This window comes from Meriones unguiculatus, chromosome 1, assembly GCF_030254825.1.
Source record: "Meriones unguiculatus strain TT.TT164.6M chromosome 1, Bangor_MerUng_6.1, whole genome shotgun sequence".
Taxonomy (NCBI): Eukaryota; Metazoa; Chordata; class Mammalia; order Rodentia; family Muridae; genus Meriones; species Meriones unguiculatus.
The window spans coordinates 26,318,620-26,340,838 of record NC_083349.1 but is presented as its reverse complement, the minus strand read 5'-3'; the positions used below and the strand labels follow the sequence as shown (position 1 = coordinate 26,340,838).

General features: G+C 43.7%; 2 protein-coding genes across 6 annotated transcripts in view; one reads left to right on the top strand and one right to left on the bottom strand.

Moving 5' to 3' along the window:
• Atl3 (atlastin GTPase 3) overlaps nt 1-6,720 on the bottom strand; it is a 41,226-nt gene extending 34,506 nt beyond the window's left edge. Inside the window, exon 1 of one of the 2 annotated variants that reach the window (XM_060385893.1) lies at nt 6,583-6,720. In XM_060385893.1, the coding sequence (XP_060241876.1) occupies nt 6,583-6,598 (16 nt within the window). In that variant the 5' untranslated portion in view covers nt 6,599-6,720. Of the gene's footprint in view, nt 1-6,280; nt 6,552-6,582 lie in introns of those variants that run through there. The other variant, XM_021642250.2, reaches the window with a different exon arrangement.
• A 12,722-nt stretch (nt 6,721-19,442) lies between these two features.
• The window catches only part of Rtn3 (reticulon 3), a 55,846-nt gene continuing 53,069 nt past the window's right edge, over nt 19,443-22,219 (top strand). For 2 of the 4 annotated variants that reach the window (XM_021642284.2, XM_060385843.1), the window contains exon 1: nt 19,443-19,838. In XM_021642284.2, the coding sequence (XP_021497959.1) occupies nt 19,697-19,838 (142 nt within the window). In that variant the 5' untranslated portion in view covers nt 19,443-19,696. The remainder of the gene's footprint in view (nt 19,839-22,219) is intronic. The other 2 variants (XM_060385861.1, XM_021642285.2) reach the window with 2 other exon arrangements.

The window sequence follows — 22,219 nt, the reverse complement described above, 5'->3', positions numbered from 1 at the left end:
AGATCAGGGCTGGAGAGATGACTCAGAGGTTAAGAGCATTGACTGTTCTTCCAAATGTCCTGAATTCAATTCCCAGTAACTACATGGTGGCTCATACCCATTTCTACTGTGATCTGGTGCCCTACTGTGGCATGTAGGTATACATGCAGGCAGAGTAATGTATAAACAATAAATCTTTAAAAAAACAAGACAAAACAATGCAGATCAAAGTTTGGCATCCTTGGCAGTACTGACACTAGTGGCCAGATAACCCTTTGTAGAGAGAGGGGATCCTATGGACTACTTGATATTTAGCAGCATCCCCTGTCTACACCTACTAAATACTAGTGGTATCAGTAGTACCTGTAAAGTACACCTACACACATTTTTTTAAAGTCACGTGGACATAAAAATCATCTTCTGTTAAGAACCACCACTGAGCCTGGCACAGTGGCACATACCTGTAATCCCAGCACTCAAGGAGGCAGAGGAAGGGGGATCACTGTGAATTCAAGGCCAGCCTGGTCTACAAAGCAAGTCTAGGACAGCCAAGGCTACACATAGAACTGTGTCTAAAAAAACCAAAAAAGAAAAAAAAAAAGAGAAAGAGAGAGAGAAACACTACTGAGGAGCTGGAAATATGGCTCAGTAGTTAAGACACTTGTCGCTCTTGCAATACTTAGGGTTTGGCCCCCGGCACCCACATAGCAGCTCACAACTGTCCATAAGCCCATTTCCAGGGTATCTAATGCCTTCTTCTAATCTCTGTAGGCACCAGGCATGTATATGGTACACACATATACATGCAGGCAAAACACTCATACACATAAATCTTTAAAAAAAAACACTTAACAGGAAAAAAATTAAAAAAAAAAAAATTAAAGAACCATTGCACTAGAACCATCCTCAGAACTCAGTCTTCATCTTCATAAAGCACAGAGGATTCCCAAAGCTACAAAAACATTTTAGTAAGCAGTCTATATATGACTCATGGTGGAGTTGTGAACTGAGTTTTCCAGTTCCCTTCTGAAATAACATTCTCTAAAGAGCAAAAGTAACACACCCAAAAAAAGGCAGACAATTTCCATGCCGTGCCTTTGCTGGCAGTCCTTAGAGCTCCTGACTCACAAAGCCAGAAAAACATCACAGACAAAGTATGCTGAGAAGGTCTCTCCTAACTCCACAACTACTGGATGCAGTTCTGGCTTCTATGTTGACTTTAGATTAAGACAGTAAATGTGCAAGTAGATACACAGAAAAGGTTGTTCCCACAAAACTACTCACATGCAACCAACTATAATATTGGGGAAAATGTATGTTCTAAATGAAGCATTTAGGAGGAAATATTTTTCCGATCATTCACTATAAACAATCTTTGTGCTTTAGCACAAGATGCTAAACAAAACCATTTTATCTATTGACAGAAACATCTAATGTTTCATGTGTTTATGACAACCAAGTATGACTAAACAGTATTTAGGATTCAAAACTGGACAGCTAAGAGCACTCAGGAAGTAAAGGTTGCTGCTTTGAAAATCTGCTCACCTGAGTTCCATAGCTGGAACCCAGAAGCAGAGAACTGAATATACAAAGTTGTCCTCTGACCTGCATACACAGGCCATAGCATAATCACCCATACATATTCATCATGAATACACACACAGTGATAATGATAATAAATTTTAACTAAAACATTTAGAAACTACAAAGACAGGTCTGAATCTAAAACTTAAACCAAAAGTTTGGTACCTTAACCAAAAGTCATGTACCTTAAACCAAAAGTCATATACCTGCAGTCAGAGCTATTCAAAATGCTGAGACAGGCACTAGTGAGGTGGCTCAAGAATTAAGAGCACTTGGCTACTCTTCAAGAGGACCCATGTTCAATCCCCAGAACCCACGTGGCAGCTTACAACTGTCTATTACTCTGGTTCCTGGAGCTCCAACACCCTCTCTCATATACAAACATGCAGGCAAAACACCAATGTATAGAAATATAAAAATAAATAATCAAAATGCTGAGGCAGGGATTTCTGGAACCCAGATTTCAAAGCCTAGGCAACAAAGGGAGTCCATCATCTTAAAAATAAAAATAAAAACTATTCAGCCTCTGGGAGGCAAAGGCAGATCTCTGTGAGTTCAAGGCCAGCCTGGTCTAGAAAGTGAGTCTAGGACAGACAAGGCTACACAGAGAAACTGTGTCTCAAAATACCAAAAAAAAACAAAACAAAACAAAACCACTATTCAGCCTCTATCACAGATCGGGAAATAAAACTTTCTGAGTTTGAGTTTTTTGTTTGTTTGTTTGTTTGTTTGTAGACAAGGATTTCTTTCTCTATGTAGCCCTGGCTGTCCTGGAACTCAATTTATAGAGATCCACCTGCCTCTGCCTCCCCAGTGCTGGGATTAAAAGACATGTGCCCCCACCACCTGGCTAAGATTTTAACATTTTCCCAAATTATAAACTCCGGAAAGCTCACACATGCATGCAGGCACCCGGAGATGACAACTGATTCTTGGAGCAGAAGGTACAGGCAGTTGTGAAGGGAGAGACTGGATGTGGTGCTGGGAGCCAAATGTGTCCTATGTAAGAACAGTAATCCCTGTTAACCACTGAGTCATCATCTCTTCAGCCCCAGGAGGAAGAACAACTTTTTGTTTTTTGGTTGTTTTTTTGTTTGTTTGTTTGTTTGTTTTGTCATTGGTTTGGTTTGGTTTTTGTTTCGTTTTTTGTTTTGTTTTTTTTTTTGTTTGTTTTGTTTTGTTTTTGAGACAGGATTTCTCTGTGTAGCACTGGCTGGCCTGGAACTGGCTCTGTAGACCAGGCTGGGCTTAACTCAAGAAACTCACCTGCTTCTACCTATAGTAATTGTACTTGCTTCTTTTCTAAACAGGAAATCTAGTCAACCTAAAGGTTTTAACTAGTCAAATTACACTTAAATAAGCCTCACTTGTGTTTCTTAGTTTCTTCTTGCATTTTTGTTGTTTTGGTTTACCTTCTGTGTTTTGTTTTTTGAGACAAGGTCTCCTTCTGTGGCTCAGGCTATCCTGGCATCAAATCCATGGCAATTCTGCCTCACCTCCGAAATACTGAAATTACAAGTGTGAGCCACCACATCCAGCCTAACGTAAGGATTTTTTTTAGATGGAAGAGACTAAAAATAAGATTATCTTAATTGGCAGTATTTACTTGGTTTAGATTTATCATTTCTGGGTGACCATGCCCTTACTCTAACCCTTTGCATACTTACTATTTATGAGTAAGGCCTATCACCTAACTTATTTATAATATACTTTTTCAGCTGTGTGATACATCTAACATTCTAGCAAAATTCAAATAAAAACATTTAAGAAATTTGTAAAGAGCAACAAACTTTCAACATAAATACTAACAGCTAACAAATGCTTATTTTCTATCAAGTAAATTATTCAAATATATACAACCACCATCAGGGAAATTTGATTGTAAGTATGCAAAATGAAATTAGTAGGGATTTTCTTATTCACTGTTTCCAGGTCTCAGCATGAATAAAATCAGAATCTCTAAGTTGTGCTTAGAATGAGAGTGATCCAAAAACTGGGAAGAAAGAGGGAGTCAGAACTCCATGAGTTCAAGATCAGCCTCATCGAAAAATAAGTCCCAGGCCAACCACGGCTACAGAATGAGACCTAGAGTTTTTGGTTTTTTGTTTGTTTGTGTTTTCAAGACAGGGTCTCACTACGTAGCTCCAGCTGTCCTGGAACGCTCCATGTAGACCAGGCCGACCTTAAACACACAGAGATCCACCTGCCTCTACTAGGATAAAAGGCATGCACCACTATACCTGAAGGGACCCAGTTTAAAAACAAAAAACAAACAAACAAACAAAAAAAAAAAACTATTCATTTAACCCAAGCATATGCAGGCTTTAAGTCACCAGGCAATATAAACCCACAGTTCTACAATAACTAGGGTTTTTCTTAAATTACATTATTCTCCCAAGCATTAAATATGCTCCTAGAAACTGAAAGCAAGCCTGGGAAAATGTTTTAAAATTTAAATTTTAAAATGAAATTATGTTACTTTAACACTTCTCAACATGAAACACAAGACTATGAGGAACTTCCAAAAGCATCTAGTGTAATGGTACATATCTGCAATCACATCACTTCACAGGTAGAAGCAGATCAGAAGTCAGCCTCAACTGGAGGCCAGCCTAGGCCACAAGTCTGTCTCAAAAAACAGACAAAAGATTAACGGCACACTGGTCATTATGGCTAATTTTTAATTACATTTATTTATTTGCTTGTTTGTTTAATGTGTTCCTGTGTCCACTGCACTTTCGGAAGTCAGAGAATTCTCAGGAATCAGTTCTCTCCTTGCACAATGTGGGTCCCAGGAATCAAACTCTGGGTAAGCCTGGACTGAGCTGGCCTATCACGGGTAAATTCTGAAACAATTTTCAAACATATTCACAGCCATCTAAGCTACTCACAGGAACTGGCAGAGGTGAAATTTCATATTTCTTTCATGTGATTCTCTATTATTCATTTTGTTTGGTTGGTTGGTTGGTTGGTTTACTGGGACAAAAATCTCCAACTCAAAATCCTCCTGCCTCAACCCCCAGAGTGCTAAATCATGGGTATGTGCCATCAAGCCCAGCTCCGTTATTTTAAGTAGTGATTATAACTTTTATCTAGAAAACTAATTTTTTTCTTCTTTTTATTTTTTCGTAGTAGTTTGAGAAAGGGTCCCATATAACCCGGGCTGAACTTCAAATTCAGTTTACTATGTAGCCAAACACGACCCTGACTCCACATGCTCTGTTCTCTACCTCTCAAAGACTATAAAGATCATAGGCATGCATTATCAGGCCCACTCAAAAATGTTTTCACCCCATTGTGAAGAGCCTAGGAACTAGGATTAAACTCTGTAAAAGCACAAGAGTGAAAGGACGGAGTTCAATCCCTAAGCACCACAAAACAAATAGATCTTATTTACTAAACACTAACTATCCTGGCAAACAATCATACCTCCCTCTTTTTTGTTTGTTTGGTTGGTTGGCTGATTGGTTGTATTCGGGTTTTTTTCAAGATAGGATTTCTGTGTAGCCCTAGCTGTCCTGGAACTCTGTAGATCCCTCTGCCTCTACCTGCCCCACCACCACCCAGCTGTTTTTCTTATTGTTATGACTACAGCTAACAGTAAACCATTGCAAATAAAACAATATGTTGATACTGGCCTAAGGCTTCACTATGTGAAATTTTTTTCAACCAAATGTTCCTTCACGCTTGTTAAAGCTGCAAAGGAATTTCTAGAATACAAGCTGGTTTCCGTAGGAAGCAAAACAGCGCTCATTTGATTTTGCAGTTTGTATGGATGCTGAATACCTGACACAGATTTCAAGTCCACAGGTTTTACTTAAGTCCACGTCTCCAAAGCAAAACTTCGAACCACGCCGTTTTAGTCCGTTTTTTCCTTCACCTTTCACAGAACATTCCATTTTATATTCAAACTTGAAGAGTGAGGTTTGCTAAAAGATTCCTCAAACACTGTTTTTTGTTTTGCTTCTTTTTATTTTTTTTTTAACCTTTCAATTTCGCAATTGAAACTTTCAATCATTGCAGGAGCTTACCCATTAAACAACCACAGGGCTAGGCGAAATCGCATCCAAGAATTTATGCTGGGACCGCTTAGCCTTCATTTAGTACTTTTACTACCTCATTTTATTTATGTCTTCGGGAAAGCCAAAGAAACCAAACTTACTCAAAAAAAGAAAAGAAAAAAAAAAAAACTTAAAAAACAAAAAACCAATTTAGAGCAGTTCTTTTAGCTCCTAACACGGAGAAAAGCGCGGGTGGAAAACGAACTTTACTAATACTTGTCAGTACCTCAAGGTCGTTCCGATTAAAATAAAACGTTTCGACTCCAAGGCTGCAGAGCAGCATCCCAGCACTTGAAGGCTGAGCAACACCGCTTCCCCGCCGACCCCGGCCCGTCAAGCCCGCCCAGCCTTGCTTCCCGGCCCCGCGGGCGCCAAGCTTCCGGCCCCGGAGCGCGCCGCGGCCCGGCACGCCTTGCCCTGCACAGGGCGGAGCTCGACGGGCCAGACCAGCAGGCCGCACGACGGCGAGGGCTGCGGGCTGGGACTGGGCACGCTCCCCGCTGCGGGGGTGCGGACCCTGAGCTCGGAGCGGAGAAGCCCGGCGGCGCAGCCCCCGGCGCCCCAAGGGGAGGGACGAGTTGTCACCCCGGAGCCTAAGCCCTGGGAGGCGGCCTGGGTAACGACGGAGCCGGTGCGGGGAAAACTGGGCGCCTCACCTGCTCCTCTCGATGCCACCGCGGCCGTTCGCTGAGGGGACAACATGGAGCCTCCGCCTTCAGCACAAGTAGCAGAGGCGCAGAGGACGGGAGCGGGCTGAGGCGGCCCTGGGGGAGGGAAACGGGCGGGGCCTGGACTCCGGGAGAAACCGAGGAGGAGGAGCGCGAGGAGCGAGAGCCCACAGCTTGGGGGAAAGCCTGGCCGACGGCTCAGGGCGTGGCGAGGGCGGGAAAGCGCACGCGGCCGAGTCCCGCCACCGTTCGGTGCGCGTGCGCCGGGGCGCGGAGGACGCCGCGGGTACCTGTGTGTGTGCCCATCGGAAATTGTAGTCCGGCGCTGTCTGGGCCCGGCCCCGCTGTCCGGAGTCGGCGCCCTCATCCGGGGCGTAAGGGAAACGGAGGAAGGGGACAGGGCCGAGCTGATCTTCCCGCCGCTGAACTACAACTCCCAGCAGGCCTTGCAGAAGGGGGAAATGAGAAGGGCTCTCGGAACACCCTGCCCCGCGCCTAACGCGGAGACCGGGGCCGGGTTTTGGCCACCCGGTTGCTGCCGGGAGCCCCTACCCGGCCCGTGTAGTGGGCGTTGGTGTTCCTCGCTGGCCAGGACTACAGGTGGTGGTCTGTAAGAAGGCCACAACCTGGGCTGACGTGAACGCTTTGATGATTTTGACTTCACAAGGACCGACCATCGTGACTTCATTATCATCATCATCATCATTGTCACCTCTAATTCCTGTTCGCTATCAAGTCTTTAAGTGAACAATCACTCTCTAATAGCTGGCTAAAGTAAGACCTTTCGAAGTCAGCTCCTTGTGGCATTCTAGTAATCTCAGTACTCAAGAAACCAGGGAGGAAGATCAGGTGTTCCTGTCAGGAAAAAAAAAAAAATTAAAAAGAAATTTAGCTCAACCTCCGCTAGAGTTTCTCTATTCTAAGCCATGACCCACCTTGTGAACTTTAGGCTTAGAGTGTAATGCCAGGATCATGGAACCTTCAGAGACCACCAGGAGATGACTCGATGCAAGAGCAATATTACGAGGGTGATCGAACTCGGGACCCAAGTCTCACTGACACAGCAGTAGAGAAGTGGGACCCCGATCCCTGAGTGAGCAGGGTTTTTAAAGGGGAAAACTGTAAGCAGGGGGTTACATGTTTCCATGAGAGAAAGCAGGGGGGCTCATGCCTTGACATTACAGAATTGGGTAAAAGCCATAGGGGAGAGGTGACCGTTTACATAATCACAATTGCCAAGGAGATTGCCTATTTTTTATTAAACATTTATTCTGTGATATTTCCTGGAAGGCGTTGCTTGGAGAGCTAACTTTTGTTTTCTGCCAGGTGCACAGAAGTGATATTCCTGGTACCTGAGTTCAGCTCCTGGTCAAGATGGCTCCTTATTTCAAAATGGAGTCACCCTGGCTAACTTAAACTTCAATAAGACCTTGTTTCAAAGTTGCTTTACAAAAGGAAGTTGTTGGTAAATGCTCTTATTCATACTTGACAGATGATTTTGAAAATAGAATTGCCACAACTGAAGAATACTGTTTTCTGAGTTCTGACAAATCCTACAGATGGAGGTAGCCATCGATCTTGACCCCAGTCATCACTACTTGTCCTCATCATTGCTTCTTTCAGTCAGCAAATGTTTACTTTCTTCCTTCTGCCTACCCTGCAACTACCTCTAGGACCTTGCCAAGTCTTTCAGCTATCTTTACTTCCTAAGTGATTAATCCAGAGGTACTGGGGTAAAAATTATTCTATGCTGGCCTACCTAAAGAAATCCTGCCTACACTTCTTTAGCCCTGCCCTTTTCTGAGCTCCCCAACCCAAACTCTATATTTCTATAGTGTAGTTTCTTCTAAGATAGGCATGACCATTGCTGTCTTGAGTGAGCAGCTGTGATCTCCCACAGGAAACTCTCATGAGACCAGGCCTCCTAATATGCCCTCATGAGAGGAAGGTGCATATTCAGGAGCCTTCCTGAGTGCATCAGAAACCCCAATACTCCCATTTTGTATAGGAGGTGGAAAGTTGACCAATAGAGGGACTCTTCCATTACTGCAGCTGCCTGACAGTGGCCCAGGGAGCTCCTCAGTGGTGCAGTTCTTTGTGAGTCATCATGCTGCAGGTAAGACTCTTAATTTGTATAGTTGGCCCATAAATTGCCCAAAGGACTTCCTGGTGATGTAACTGCCTTTGAGTCACCCATGCACCTAAAAGTAGCCTCAATAAACTCAATGGTTCACCAAGCTGAACTTGGATGGAATTCTTTCTTTGGTCTGTCAGTGCCCCCCTCCCCCCAGATAAATAGGGCTTTCTGTCTCCCAAGAAAAAGTCAGACATCTTAAGCCAACCTGGTTCAGCCAGACACTAGAAGTAAAAATCAGGGGAAGAGATTAACTCAGAAGGCAGGACCTACAGGACATGACACAAATCCATAATGTTACGTGATCAAATAGAAGAACCAAAGGTCAAGGGCTTTGTCACAATTGCAAACATTATTGTGCAAGATTTTAAAATCACCCACTCATTCTAGCATTCTCCAATCCTCTCTTCTAAACTACACATATTCTCTTAATGTTTATTTTTTATTCTTCTCTTCTGTATTACATCCCAACTGCAATCCCCCCCACTTCCTCTCCTTTCCCCTCTCTTCAGATCCACCCCCTTCGACCTCCCCTCAGAGAAGAAGAGCAGGCCTCCCAGGGACATCAACCAATCTCAGCATAACAAGCTACAGGAAGACCAGGCACATACCATCACATCAAGGCTGGACAACGCAACAAGGAGAAGGAAAAAGGTCCTACAAGCAGGCAAAAAAAAATCTGAGACAGCCCCAGCTCTCACTATAGGAGTCCCACAAGAACGCCAAGGTACTCAGCCATAGGTATTTGCAGAAGACATAGGTCAGACCCCTACCGGCTCTCTGATATCTTTGAGCCCCCATGAGTCCTGGTCTCATGGCCCTGATTTTGTGGTGTCCCTGACTCCTCTGGTTCCTCTGATCCTTCCTCACCTCCTCCACAGCACTCCCCAAACTCTGCCTAATGTTTGGCTGTGGGACTCTGGATCTGTGCCCATCAGTTGCTGAATGAAGTCTCTCAGGTCTCTCTGATGATGATTATGCTAAGCTCTGGTCCAGAACACTATAGGGAGGGTAAAATGCCTTATAGAAGACGGCCAGTTCTTTGTTAGGGTTATTCTCACAGATTCCAGATTATTCCAGATTCCAGATTATTGCACTAGGTTTCTGCCACACCCCCAAAGTGCCCCCAATGTGAAAGTATTTCAATTCCAGTCATTTCTCCCAGTGTGTTCTCTCTGCCTCCCCAACCATCTGATACCTCCTGTTTCCAAGCCCACCTGCCCCCTATGTTTTTCTTTAAATAAATTAATAAATTGTGTATATGTATATGTGAATGCAGGCACAAATATTCCACAGTGTACATATAAAAGCCAGACAAATTTCCAGGAGTTGACTCTCCTTCTTAAGATTTATTTTTAATTCTGTGTCTGTGAGTATGTGCACACAGAGAGCGGAGGCATTGAGTCCCTTGGAGCTGGAGTTTCAGGGGTGTTTGTGAGCCACCCAACGTGGATGCTAGGAACCAAACTTGGGTTCTCTGCAAGAGCAGCAAGCTCCCTTCACTGCCAAGACATTTTCACAGCTTCTCCACCCTGTTTTTGAGGTGGGACCTCTCATTTCTGCCACTCACTGCATACAAAAGCTTCTAGAAGATTGTCCTGTCTCTATCTCCCATCTTACTGCAGGAATGTTGAGAAAGCCCCACTATATCTATACATAGCTATACATAGCTACATAGATATATATTTTTAATGTGAGTTGTCAGGCACACAAAGCAAGTGTTTTCACCTGATGAGCCATCTTGCTGGCTCCTGTATTACATCTCTCTAGGTGCCTTCTTACCATCAGATTCAAGTTTTGCATTTTTCTTGTTTTGCTTTTGTAATTTTATTTATTTATTTATTTATTTGGTTTTTTGAAACAAGGTTTCTCTGTTCAGCTGACCAGAATCCACAACCAAGCATGCTTTCTCTTGTCCGAAGTTGTTTTCTAAATTGTGACCAATCCTTAAATCTGCCTATAATTTGTACTGTGTTGTTTCAAAAGTCAAAATCTTCCTTCAAGTGTGAGGAAGGCCAGTGTACTTGAATTGGCCTCACTGATATTGCATTTGTGCAGATCTAATGCTAACACTTGTTATTCACTTCCTGACAGGATGTCTTTCAAATCATTTTTATTAGAAGCTCTTGAAACCAAACAGGGTGTTGTGTTCCATAGCAAAACTCAGGTATGCAATATTAAAAGAAAGAGAAAATGTGTGAACAGGTAGTGTAACTTACACCTTCCTCATTCATTAATACAACCTTTTCAGTTTCTATTTACTGCCTGTTTCAAGCACTGATGCTTTAGCTACTTTGTTCAAAACAAAAGTCTCCATTTGGAATTTACATTATAATAGGAAGACCAAAAAAATGAAATGTTGCTAGGTCTAGTGGTACATACTTTTAATCCCAGCACTCACCCTGGAGGCAGAGGCAGGTGGAACCCTATGAGTTCAAGGCCAGCCTTGTCTATATATGGAGCTCCAGGACAGCCAGAATTACAGAGATCCTGTCTCAAAGAAAAAAGAAAAAAAAAAGAGTTCAAAATATTAAATAGTCATTGTAGCCTACTTTCAGTCTTCTCACTTAGAATGGAGGCACATGGCATGACTGGAGGTTGACCTTCCCTTATGGTTTTCTAGAAGAAGGTGACAGGTGACATGTTGACACTTTTGAGTGGTTAAGGTCATTGCTTCTGGAGCCAGACTGACTGGCATTAAATTTTGGCACTAATGCTCACTAGCTGTGTAAGCTGGGGTGAGCTGATTAATCTCTCTGAATCAGTTTCATCGGTTACAAAGTAATTCTATTGCCCACAGAGTTTTGAATTAAATGAGATGTGTTTGTCCCTGATGACTTCTCTATGGTTTGTCTGGAACTGATTATTATCTTCATTCTGGAAAAGCAAAACTAAGTCATAAATACTCAAGGTACTTATGTGTGTTATGAAGCATAAAAATAGCGAAAATTGTTGTCCAAAATGGCATCCACTGTGACTCAGATTCCAAAGCTTTCCCAAAATAGGACATTTGTTATGTTTCAGACACAGTGAGAGGCAATAATGCTGCATAAGACACATTCCTCTCTTCCACAGACTCACAGTCTTGGGTAAACAGCTAAGTATCATTCCCTATTGATGGTACCATGACACTATTTGGCCTCTTACCACTTACTTACAGGACCAAAAGCAACTTCAAAAGGATAGACTACTACCTGCCTTAAAATCATTTAAAAATCCAACTGTGTTTGGGGTGGAGCTCAGTGCTAGCTAATACACTTGCCTATCATTGCTTAAAGTCCTAGTTTGGATCCCATCAACACAAAAATAAAATGCCGATCTGAGCTCTAGATAGAGCTTAATGGTAGAACACATGCTTAACATGTAGCAGACCTGTTGTAGTAATTTAAAAAATGGCTGTTGGGCTATAAAATGTATTATTTACCTTAATAATCCCATGGTACTTGCTTATATTCTTCATCTGGGCTCTTTTCACACTATTATTGGAGTCCTTCCTCGGCCCACGTGGTGTTTTCTCCAAGCTAACCCATCCTGGAATCCTCCTCCTACTTGTCTTCCTGTCCTTCTGTTTCCCATGATCCTCTCTGTCCTTCAAAGCCCAGGAACCTTAGCCATGCCTACCCCATTCTGTCCTGCCCAGGTATGGGCTGTTTAATCAACCAGTTAGATATGGCTTAGGCAGGTTTACAAAACAGATAGGTATAACCAAATCTTAAGGGTCAGACCAACCTCCAACACAAACCCTGGGCTTGATTCCCAAGCATCACAAAGTAATACAGACAGACAGACAGACTGACTGACTGAGCAAGCTAGATATTGGCTCCTTAATTTTCTTATATATAAAAAGGATGATGAGTGTTGGGCATGGTGGCATATGCTTTTAATCCCAGAACTCAAAAGGCAGAAGCAGGTGGATTTCTGAGTTCTAGAAGACAACGAGGGCTTCAGAATGAAACCCTGTTTCAAAAACTAAATAAATAAAATAGGGTGATGACTTGGTTAAAATAGTCAACTCCATTTCATGATGTGTTATAAAGTTGAATTAGTCCCAGCAACAACAAAAAGAAAAACAAAAAGAAAAGAAAAATCTGTAGTCCCAAGTCCTGAGGAAGCAAATTGGTAATTTGAGGCTAGTCAACAGAGACCTCATGTCTTAAAAAAAAAAAAAAAAAAAAAAAAGAGAGAGAAAGCAGGGAGATCACTCAGCTGGCAAAAGCAATTGGCTTCACAAGATTGATGACCTGAGTTTAAATGAAACCCAGGGACCCACATAAAAATGTTGCAGTAGCTCATGTCTGTAATCCCAACACTCCTATGGGGTGATGGAAGGCAGAGATAGGAGAACAACACAGAACAGCTGGCCAGGAGTACCTTGCAAAGTGTCAAGAACATTTAGAGTGACTTGCCTGAAAACAAAATGAAAGGTAAGAACAGAATCCCAAAAATTGTTCTCCGACCTACAACAGGAGAGCCATGGCCTACGTGTGCCCACACTCACATGTGTCATATATACACACCATAAACACACACAAAATAAATAATAAAAATCTACTTAAAAAAAAAAAAAGAGAGAGAGAGAGCCAGCACTCAGAAGGAAGGCATGGGATTACCGAAGGTTTCAGGTCAGCCTGGCCAACTTGGCAAGTTCCAGGCCAATCAGAGCTGGCCTGTCTCTAAATAACAACAGCAGCAGCAACACAAACAAAAAAAAATGTTGAGTATTAGAATTCAGCATGGTAATGTAGTAAGACCTTATTTGCTTCATTATCAGTAGTTCAGCCAACAGTACAGCCATCAAACATTCCAAAAAACCTTCTAGAGAAGATTCTAGAAGAGTGCAATGTGCACAGCAGGGCATATAGCACAATATCCTTTGTGTTAAAAAAAAAAAAAAGGCTATGTGCCAAGTGTAGAGGTGCATGCCTGTGATTGCAGCGAGGAAGCTGAAGAAGCTGAAGAGGGATCTCTGTGATTCCAAGGTCAGCCTGCTGTACAAAGTAAGTGCCAGGACAGCCAGGGCTATGTAGAGAGACCCTGTCTCAAGCAACAACAACAGAAGGTGAGTGTGCAAGGCTAAAGAGATGGTTCTAGAGGTCCCGAACTTGGTTCCCAGGACCACTCATGTAAATCCAGCTCCGTAGGATACAATGCCTCTGGCCTCTGAGGGCACCCACATTCATATGCACATACCCCTCCCACCACATACATATATAATCAAAGATAAAAATAATTTTGTAAACCAGACACAGTTAAAGGTGCACACCTTTAATCCTAGCACTTGGTAGACAGAGGCAGGTGGATCTCTGTGAGTCTGAGGCCAGCCTGGACTACATATTGAATTTCAGGGCAGCCAGAGACCTGTCTTGAGAAAGTGAAAAGAAAAGAAAATGCTCGTTTAAAGGTAGATGTAAGTTGAGAATTGCCATTATTTTTGCTTAAGCCAGAAGATTTTTAAACATAGTACCTATCTGTGTGTAGCAATGTGAGGGAGGAGGTTAGTGATAAAAGAAACTTTCCATTACAGTCACGTGCCACATAATGATGTTTTGGTCAGGGACAACAGAAAAACTTATCATTTAGTGATGTGGGCATGGTAGTGTGTATCCTCTCTTTCGTGTGCTTATGCTAATGCTGGGGACAAACTACTGGGCTGGCAGTCACGTGAAAAGATCTTATATTCAAGTGTGTATAGCTAATAATGCCTGGTCAAGGCAAGCATCATGCTGCTGGTCTCCTTACTTACTGCACTTTAACATTGTTTCGGAGTCTCCTTCTTATGAAATGAAAGCATCACATATGTGACATCAGAAGAGGCTCTGCATATCTTGTGTTCATTGTGTTCTGATACATCAGAAGCCACGTGGACCATCCCACGGAGGTTTCTGAAAATTCACCCTCCAGTGTTCTCAAGAGAGTGAAGCTTCCTAATGATGCCATTCTCCACTATTGAACAATTCATGATTTTTAGTTCTGTGGATCAGCGCCAGGACTCAGCCATGTTCACTTGGGTTTTTGTTTGTTTGTTTGTTTTTTAGGGGGGAGTGGGGATTAGAGACAAGCTTTCTCTGTGTAGCCTTGGCTGTCCTGGAACTCACAGTGTAGACAAGGCTGGCCTTAATTTCACCTGTCTCTGCCTCCTGAGTGCTAGGATTAAAGGCATACACCATCACCACTCAGCTCCATAGTTTTTTAATATACATGTGCATATATGTGTATTATGGATGACAGGGGGTGTTTATAATCTATCCTGGTGGCGTGGATCTGTAATTACTGCTATTCAGGAAGCTGAGGTAGGAGGATGAAGAGTTTGAGGCCAGCTTGAGCAACATCAGAAGACACTGTTTCAACACACACACAAAATGAAATTAATAAGGGCTATGGAACCAGGCAGTGGTAGTGGTGATCCCAGCACTAGGGAGGAAGAGGCAGATGGATCTCTGTGAATTTGAAGCCAGCCTGGTCTACAGAGTGAGTTAAAGGAAAGCCAGGGCTACATAGAGAAACCCTGTCTCAAAACAACAACAAAAGTTGGGGGTTGGTGAAAAGAGCTTAGCAATAGAGAACCTGTCTAACATGTAAGGGGCCTTGGGTTCAATTCCTAGTACCAAATAGAAACAAAACAAACAAATGTGAAGATGAGGATAAAATGAGAATTTGTATGTTCTTGGTAAAGGTGCAACTTAGCACAGCCATATGGAAAACAATATGAAGTACTAAAAAAAATAAAAAAATAAAAAATATGAAGTACTTCAAAATACTCCAAGCAGAACTACAATATGATTCTGTAACCCTCCCCCCCATACTTTGTATATATTTGACAGAAAGGATTGCATCTAAGATGCCCATGCTTTGTTTTGTTCTGCTTGAGTTAGGGTTTCATTATATTTCTCAGTCTGGCCTCAAATTCTCTATCCTTCTACCTCAGCTACATGACTTTTGGCTTTCCATGTTTCTTTTGGCATTATGCACAATAGCTAGGATACAGAATCAGCCACCATGTCTATCAGTGAATGAATGATTAGATAAGGAAAATGTGGTACATAGCATAATAAAATATAATTCTGGAATAAAAGAATGAAAACTTGTAATTTTCCAAAATGGGCAGTCATGTTTAATAAAATTAATCAGTCACAGAAAAGACAGATAACACATGATCCTCTTAAAAATTTTTAATTGGGTTGTAAGAATGGTTCAGTGGTTAAGAGCACATTCTGCTCTTGCAGAAGACCTACATTCATGACAACTCAAAACCACTTGCTACTCCATTTTCAGGGGATCCAAAGCCCTCTTCTGGCCTTTGCAGGCTGCTGCATGGATGTAGTATTGCACATGAACTCACACGGAAACATGAAAATAATTACATTTTTAAAAGTCTCTGAGCTGGGCAAGATGGTGTGCACTTGTAATTCTACTACTTGAGAGCTAAAGAGGGGCAAGGGATGGAGCATGCAGGTGCAGCCTGAGCCTCATAGCAAGGTCCTAACTCAGAACAAAGCTGAGACTTGGTTCATTGTTGGGATATTTGCCCAGCAGGCTTGCAGCCCTGGGTTCAGTGCCCACTACATCAATAATATGAATGACAGGAAGGCCAGATTTGACAGCACATGCCTTTAATCCCAACACTAGGAAGGCAGAGGCAGGTGGATCTCCTTGAGTTCAAGGCCAGCCTTGTGTACATAGGTCCAGGCCAGCCAGGGCCACACAGTGAGACCCTGTCTCAAAATGGTAATTTTTTGGTGCATTCCACACCTAAAATCTTTTTATTAAATTCTTGTTACTCCTAAAATAAGGCTCAAACTCCCTTCCCCCCTTCTACTTCAACTGCCAGAATACTGGGATTACAGGCATATGCCACCACACCTGGTACCTTTGGCTATCCAGCACAATTGATCCCTTGCCCACTTGACACACCTTTCCTTCATGTTCATCCCCAAGATCACACATTCATTTAAACATCACTAAAATTTTACTAACTTAAAAAGTCCCATAGCCTTACAAATTCACACTTTATTAGTGATCTAGTCTTGTCTTTTCCACCACCACCCCCTTTTGTTTTTTGAGACAGGCTTTCTCTATGTAGCCTTGGTTGTTCTGGAACTCACACTGTAGACAAGACTGGCTTCAAACTGATGGAGATCCACCTGCCTCTGCCTCCCAAATGTTGGGATTAAAGGTGTGAGCCACCTGCTCTTTTCTTAGTCACAGTTGATTCTTTTGCTCCATTGTCCCAGCAAAGTAAAGGTTTTGCTTTGACCTGGTGCAGTGGCACACATCTGTAATCCCAGCACTCAGGGAGTCAGAGGTAGGCAGAACTCTGTCTCCAAAAACAAACAAACAAAAAAAAGGTTTTACTTTGGTGGTCCTGGTCTCTTGTTAATCACATCCAATTCTTCAGACATCACAGATTCTTCACACAAAAAGCCTAGTAGAGTCTTCGCTTCCTCTGAAACTTCAGAAGCCAGGGCTCCACCATCTGCTCTACTCTCAACATTCTTATCTTCCAAGCTCCTACTTAATATCCCACTGAGTTCTCAACACTCAATGGCTCTTCTAGCTCAAAGTTCCAAAGTCTTTCAACAGTCCTCACCAAAAATGGTCCGGTCTGTCACATCAAGACCCCATTACACTGGCATCAACTTGTCCTTGTTTGGGTTTCTATTGCTGCAATGAAACACTAGGACGAAAAAGCAAGTTGTTGAGGAAAGGGTTTGTTTTACCTACACTTCCATATAGTTTTTCATCACTGAAGGAAGTCAGAACTGGAACTCAAACAGGGAAGAAACCTGGAGGCAGAAGCTGATACAGAAGCCATAGAGGGGTGCTGCTTATATTTTTTGTTTTTTGTTTTGTTTTGAGACAGGGTTTCTCTGTGTAACAAAGCCCTGGCTGTCCTGGACTCACTTTGTAGACCAGCTGGTCTCAAACTCACAGAGGTCTGCTTGCCTCTGCCTTCTCAGTGCTGGGATTAAAGGTGAGTGCCACCACTATGGGCTCTGCTTTCTTATAGAACCCAGAACTTCCAGCCCAGGGAAGGCCCCACCCACCATGGGCCTTCCCCCTTAAATCACTAATTAAGAAAAATGTTCTATATGCTTGCTTACAGCCTGATCTTAGGGAGGCATTTTCTTAATCAAGGTTCCCTTCTCTCAGATGATTTTAGTTTGTGTCAAGTTGACATACAATTATCCAGCACACTGGCTAAAAACCTAGACTTAAAAAAACAAAAACAAAAGAGTAATGCCAGGATCACCATCACAGGACCCTCAGAGACCACCAGGAGACAACTCGATGCAAGAGCAAGAGAGCTTTATTACGAGAGTGATCAAACTCGGGACCCTGACACAGGAGTAGAGAAGTGGGACCCCGATCCCTGAGTGAGCAGGGTTTTTTAAGGGAAAGACTGTAAGCAGAGGGCTTCCATGACAGCAAGCAGGGGGGTACATGTTTTCATGAGAGAAAGCAGGGGGGGTTCATGCCTTGACATTACAGAATTGGGTAAAAGCCATAGGGGAGAGGTGACTGTTTATATAATGACAATTGCCAGGGTGATTGTCCCTATTTTTTACTAAACATTTATTCTGTAATATTTCCTGGAGGCTGTTGCTTCGAGAGCTAACTTTGTTTTCTGCCAGGTGCCCATTCTGTCATATTTCCTGTTACCTGGTCAAGATGTCTCCTTATTTCAAAAATGGAGTCACCCAGGCTAACTTAAACTTTTCATAAGCATTCACCAAAATAAGTAATTGGAGTCTTTATCACCTTGACTTACAGTTCCCTTTGCCGTGTTACCCTGGCACTCAACAACATCAGGGACCGTTTGCTGCACTATCGACTGATGCCTGCCGTTGAGTGACAGAATAAGATATTTTCCAGAGTCATTTTGGGAAGTATTGGGGGGCTTTTTCAGAGCATTGCAACCACCAGGATGCTGAGCTTTATTTGACCTTAAAAACCTGTCTAGGACAGAAGCGGTCCACAGCTTTTCTAAATTTCTGCTCCCCAACCCCCACCCCGCCCTGCAGCAGGCTGCTTGCCTAGTACCCCCTCCATGAGTTTGCATCTTTAGAGGATTTGCTGAACCTGCAAATGCACTTTGGGTCATCGATTGCTGCTTAGCAACATCAAATCCCACAGCTTTGATTTTCATCATTATTATGTACTTTCAAAAAATTTGAGCAGATGTAGGAAAGCTTTAAATTTAGCAAGTCAACCCAGAAGAAAATAAATGAACAAAATCTGTTATAAACTGGTATCCAGTTTCAAGTCTTCTTTTAAGGACTCTTAGGACATGAATAAAATTCAGTTATGTGTATTTGTGCCTCATTTTTATTGTCTCCCCCTCTCCCATCACAACCAAGATGTTATCGCTTAGTTTTCTTTCCTCAGCAGCTTTTTTTCCCCCTTCCAAAGCATTCTTCTCTAAGCTTAGAACCTATTCAAAGAAAAGGCAACCTGAAGCCTTCCTTGGGAAGAAAAACAAGATAAAAATATGAAGCTGATTCTGTGACTGCACTGCAATGTGATTGGAATGAGTAATAGTTTCTGATTCTGTTTGGCATCTTTCTCCACCTATCAAACGCGGGACTGTGCCATGTCTGCCTCGGTGAGGCGATATTACGACACGACCAGATAATTTAAAAAGAACATTACAGGGAGGGGGTCTCTGTATATTGTAAAAGGCTTTCGTTTTTCTTCGGAGTCACAGGCTAAGCAAACAAAGACATCAACTAGAATTTATGATACAAAAACCATTTGTAGCAGCACAAAGAAACCTAGATCGTTAAATCACATAATCTGCTAACTAGAAAACAACCACTTAAAAAAAAAAAAACATGGGGGGTTGGGGAGACCGGGCACGATTAATCCGCAGCAAAGGCTGCAGTGGCGTGCGGGTTCTGGCGTTTAGCCACGCCCCTTACGTCAGTTTCCCCACCCCCACCCCCCAGAGGCCCGCCCCACCCGCGGGGCCAGTCACTCCGCGTCCTTTCCTGCGGGAGCGCAGAGGGACAGTTCTTGCGCCTGCGCGTTGCGTCGCTGCGCGCCTCCGCGGCCGCCGCCCGCGCGTCCTCGGGCTCCTTGTGCGCAGGCGCGCTCGTACTCCCTCTCTCCCCGCGGAGCACGGCTGAGTCAGTCAGTCTGTCGGAGTCAGTCTTCCGAGCAGGCAACGCCGGGTAGATTCGGAGAGCCAGCTGCTGGATTCTCCTGTGTCCCCTCCCACTCTCCCGCCCCACGTCTCTCTTCACCCGTCTCCCGCCCTCGCTCGTGCAGCCATGGCGGAGTCGTCGGCGGCCACCCAGTCCCCTTCAGTCTCCTCGTCGTCCTCCGGGGCCGAGCCGTCCGCGCTTGGCGGCGGCGGGAGCCCCGGAGGCTGCCCCGCCCTGGGGGCGAAGAGCTGCGGCTCCTCCTGTGCGGGTGAGGCGCGCGGGGCTCTGGATCCCTGGGGAGCGCGAGCGGCTGGGTCTCTGGGCGGAGGCGGGCGACCTGCCCCGACCGCGGGTGGCTTCACCCCCTTGGCGGGCATTTGAGGAACAGGCTGAGGGGGAGGGGAGCGAAGGGCCAAGCCTGGGTGAGGAAATAACGGGGTGTGAAGAAAACAGGCTGGGGGTCGGGAAGGTGGTCTAGAGAGTGGGCGTTGACGCGGTCCCCCTGCAAGTGAGGGCACCGCAGTGGGGGCTGGAAACGGAGACATTTCTGGCGAGGTGCACCGAATGGAGGTGCGCCGGTTCAGGAGGCCGGAGAGCCCCAGGGTGGAACGGGGAGGGGGGGTGACTTAGTGGAGGATTAGAGAGCTTCAGCAGAGGATTGTGACAGGTGGGTCGCAGGAGAGGGGATGTCCTTAGTATGTTGAGAGGGGTGGTGGTGGAGGTGGGTGGCGTTGCAGGTTTGCAGACAGGTGTTGACACACTGTTACAGGGTCTTCCAAAACCATCTTGGTTTTGCCAGGAGGATCAGGAAGTTCTCTTACTGTTTTTGGCTAAACGGAATGCCGGATTTCTCTGTGGTTCTGAGGTAGATGAGGCGTGATGAGAATAGCGCAGGAACATTTGGGAGGGAGCTGCTGGTAGTCCAAGATGGATCCTTGGCTGCATCTGCAACACAGCCGGCTCTTCACCGGCGCATCGTGGGGGTGGGGACACGTAATCAGTTCCTATATTCTGGAAGATAATAAATACAGTCACGCCAAGCCATCACCATGTTTTGATTTCATGTTTTCGATAGCCTGTTCTCAATAGCAGTATAACAAAAGGAACGTTTGCTGCAGGGAGAAGAAAAATTCAGACAAAGCCTGGGCTGCTTGAACCCCCTTCTCCCTTGTCTGAAAAGACGGGGAGGGTCGCTGCCGGCCTCCTTTAGTTTCTTTTGTATACACGTCTGCCTGCTGGTGGGAGCTGACTGGCAAGCTCCCCTCCTGCATAGATCTGCAGTGCAGATGCCTTCCTGAGGAAAAATATGCATCGCAGGCGGGTGGTGGTTCTCAGAGAAACTGAGTCTTTGGCGAAAAGCGGTCTAAAAATGAGAGGTCTAAAATCAAAAGCTTGGTTGTCTCCAGTGCACTCTTGAGTTGCCCATTTTAATGAACACAGTATTCCTGATCTTAACACCAAGTATATTCTCTTGTGTTTCCTAGTACTGTTCTTCACCTGTCTGAGAGCTTTGGTGCTTTGCAGGATTCTCCAGTGTGGTTATTGCTATTTGGGTAAACAGAATGGGAGGAAGCTTTCTGCAGATAAAAGGAATGAGGCAGCATATTTGGTACCCTGGTTCTGTTTAAACCACCAGCATTTCTCTTCCAAAAAAAATTTGTATTCTGGGCTAACTTCCAGACGAACAGTAGCTTTTCTCTAATTTAGCAACTTGGTCCCTTGGCTTTAATTACATCACTGCTTACTGTTTGGTTGACCTATTCCTAATTTCCAAATTTCTGATAAAAATCTAGGTTTTAGAAGTTGGCCATTTGTGCTCAAGATCAGATGTTAAGTATTGAGGAATCAGTCTAGCTAGCAGTCACGGAATTAAAATTTTAGTCCTGAATATGATCAAATGGTGGAAAATTATTACAAAGTAGCCCAGGCTGGCCTTGAATGCAGGATGATTCTTTCTCAGTCTCCATGACAATAGGTGCATTCCAGCACACCTGTCAAGACTCAACATTTTTATTCTTTTAATGCACTGTCATAAAGGGATTTGCTCCCTTGTTGTATCAAAAGAATGAGAGTGTATACTGCCACCAAGTGAATTTTATATTAGCGATACAAACATACTAACTTGCAGTATTTTTATTTAACTTATGTTTCTGGTATCATTTGCTCATATTGTATGCCACATTGTCACAATTTTATTATTGCCATTTCGCTGTGTGTGTTTTTTTGCTTTGTTTTGTGTTTTTTGTTTGTTTGTTTTGAATATAGTCTTCTGGAACTCATTACATATACCAGCAGGCCTTGAACTTGTGGTCCCTTTTTCTATTTCAGCTTCTCAAATCCGGGGATAATAGGCCACTAAGCTCAGCTACCATGTTTGTTTCTTTTTAACATACCTCTTTTTTGGTTGGTTGGCTTGCTTTTTCGTTCTTGTTTCTTGAGACAGGGTTTCTCTGTGTAGCCCTGGCTGTCCTGACTGAAACTCAATCTGTAGACCAGGCTGGCCTTGAACTCAGAGATCTACCTGTCTGTGCCTCCTGAAGGCTATGATTAAAGGTGTGTGCTACCGCTGCCCGCCTTTTAGCATACCTCTTCATGGGAAAGATGCTAAAATGAGGCTACAGCAGTGAAATTTAAATCTTGGAATAGTAT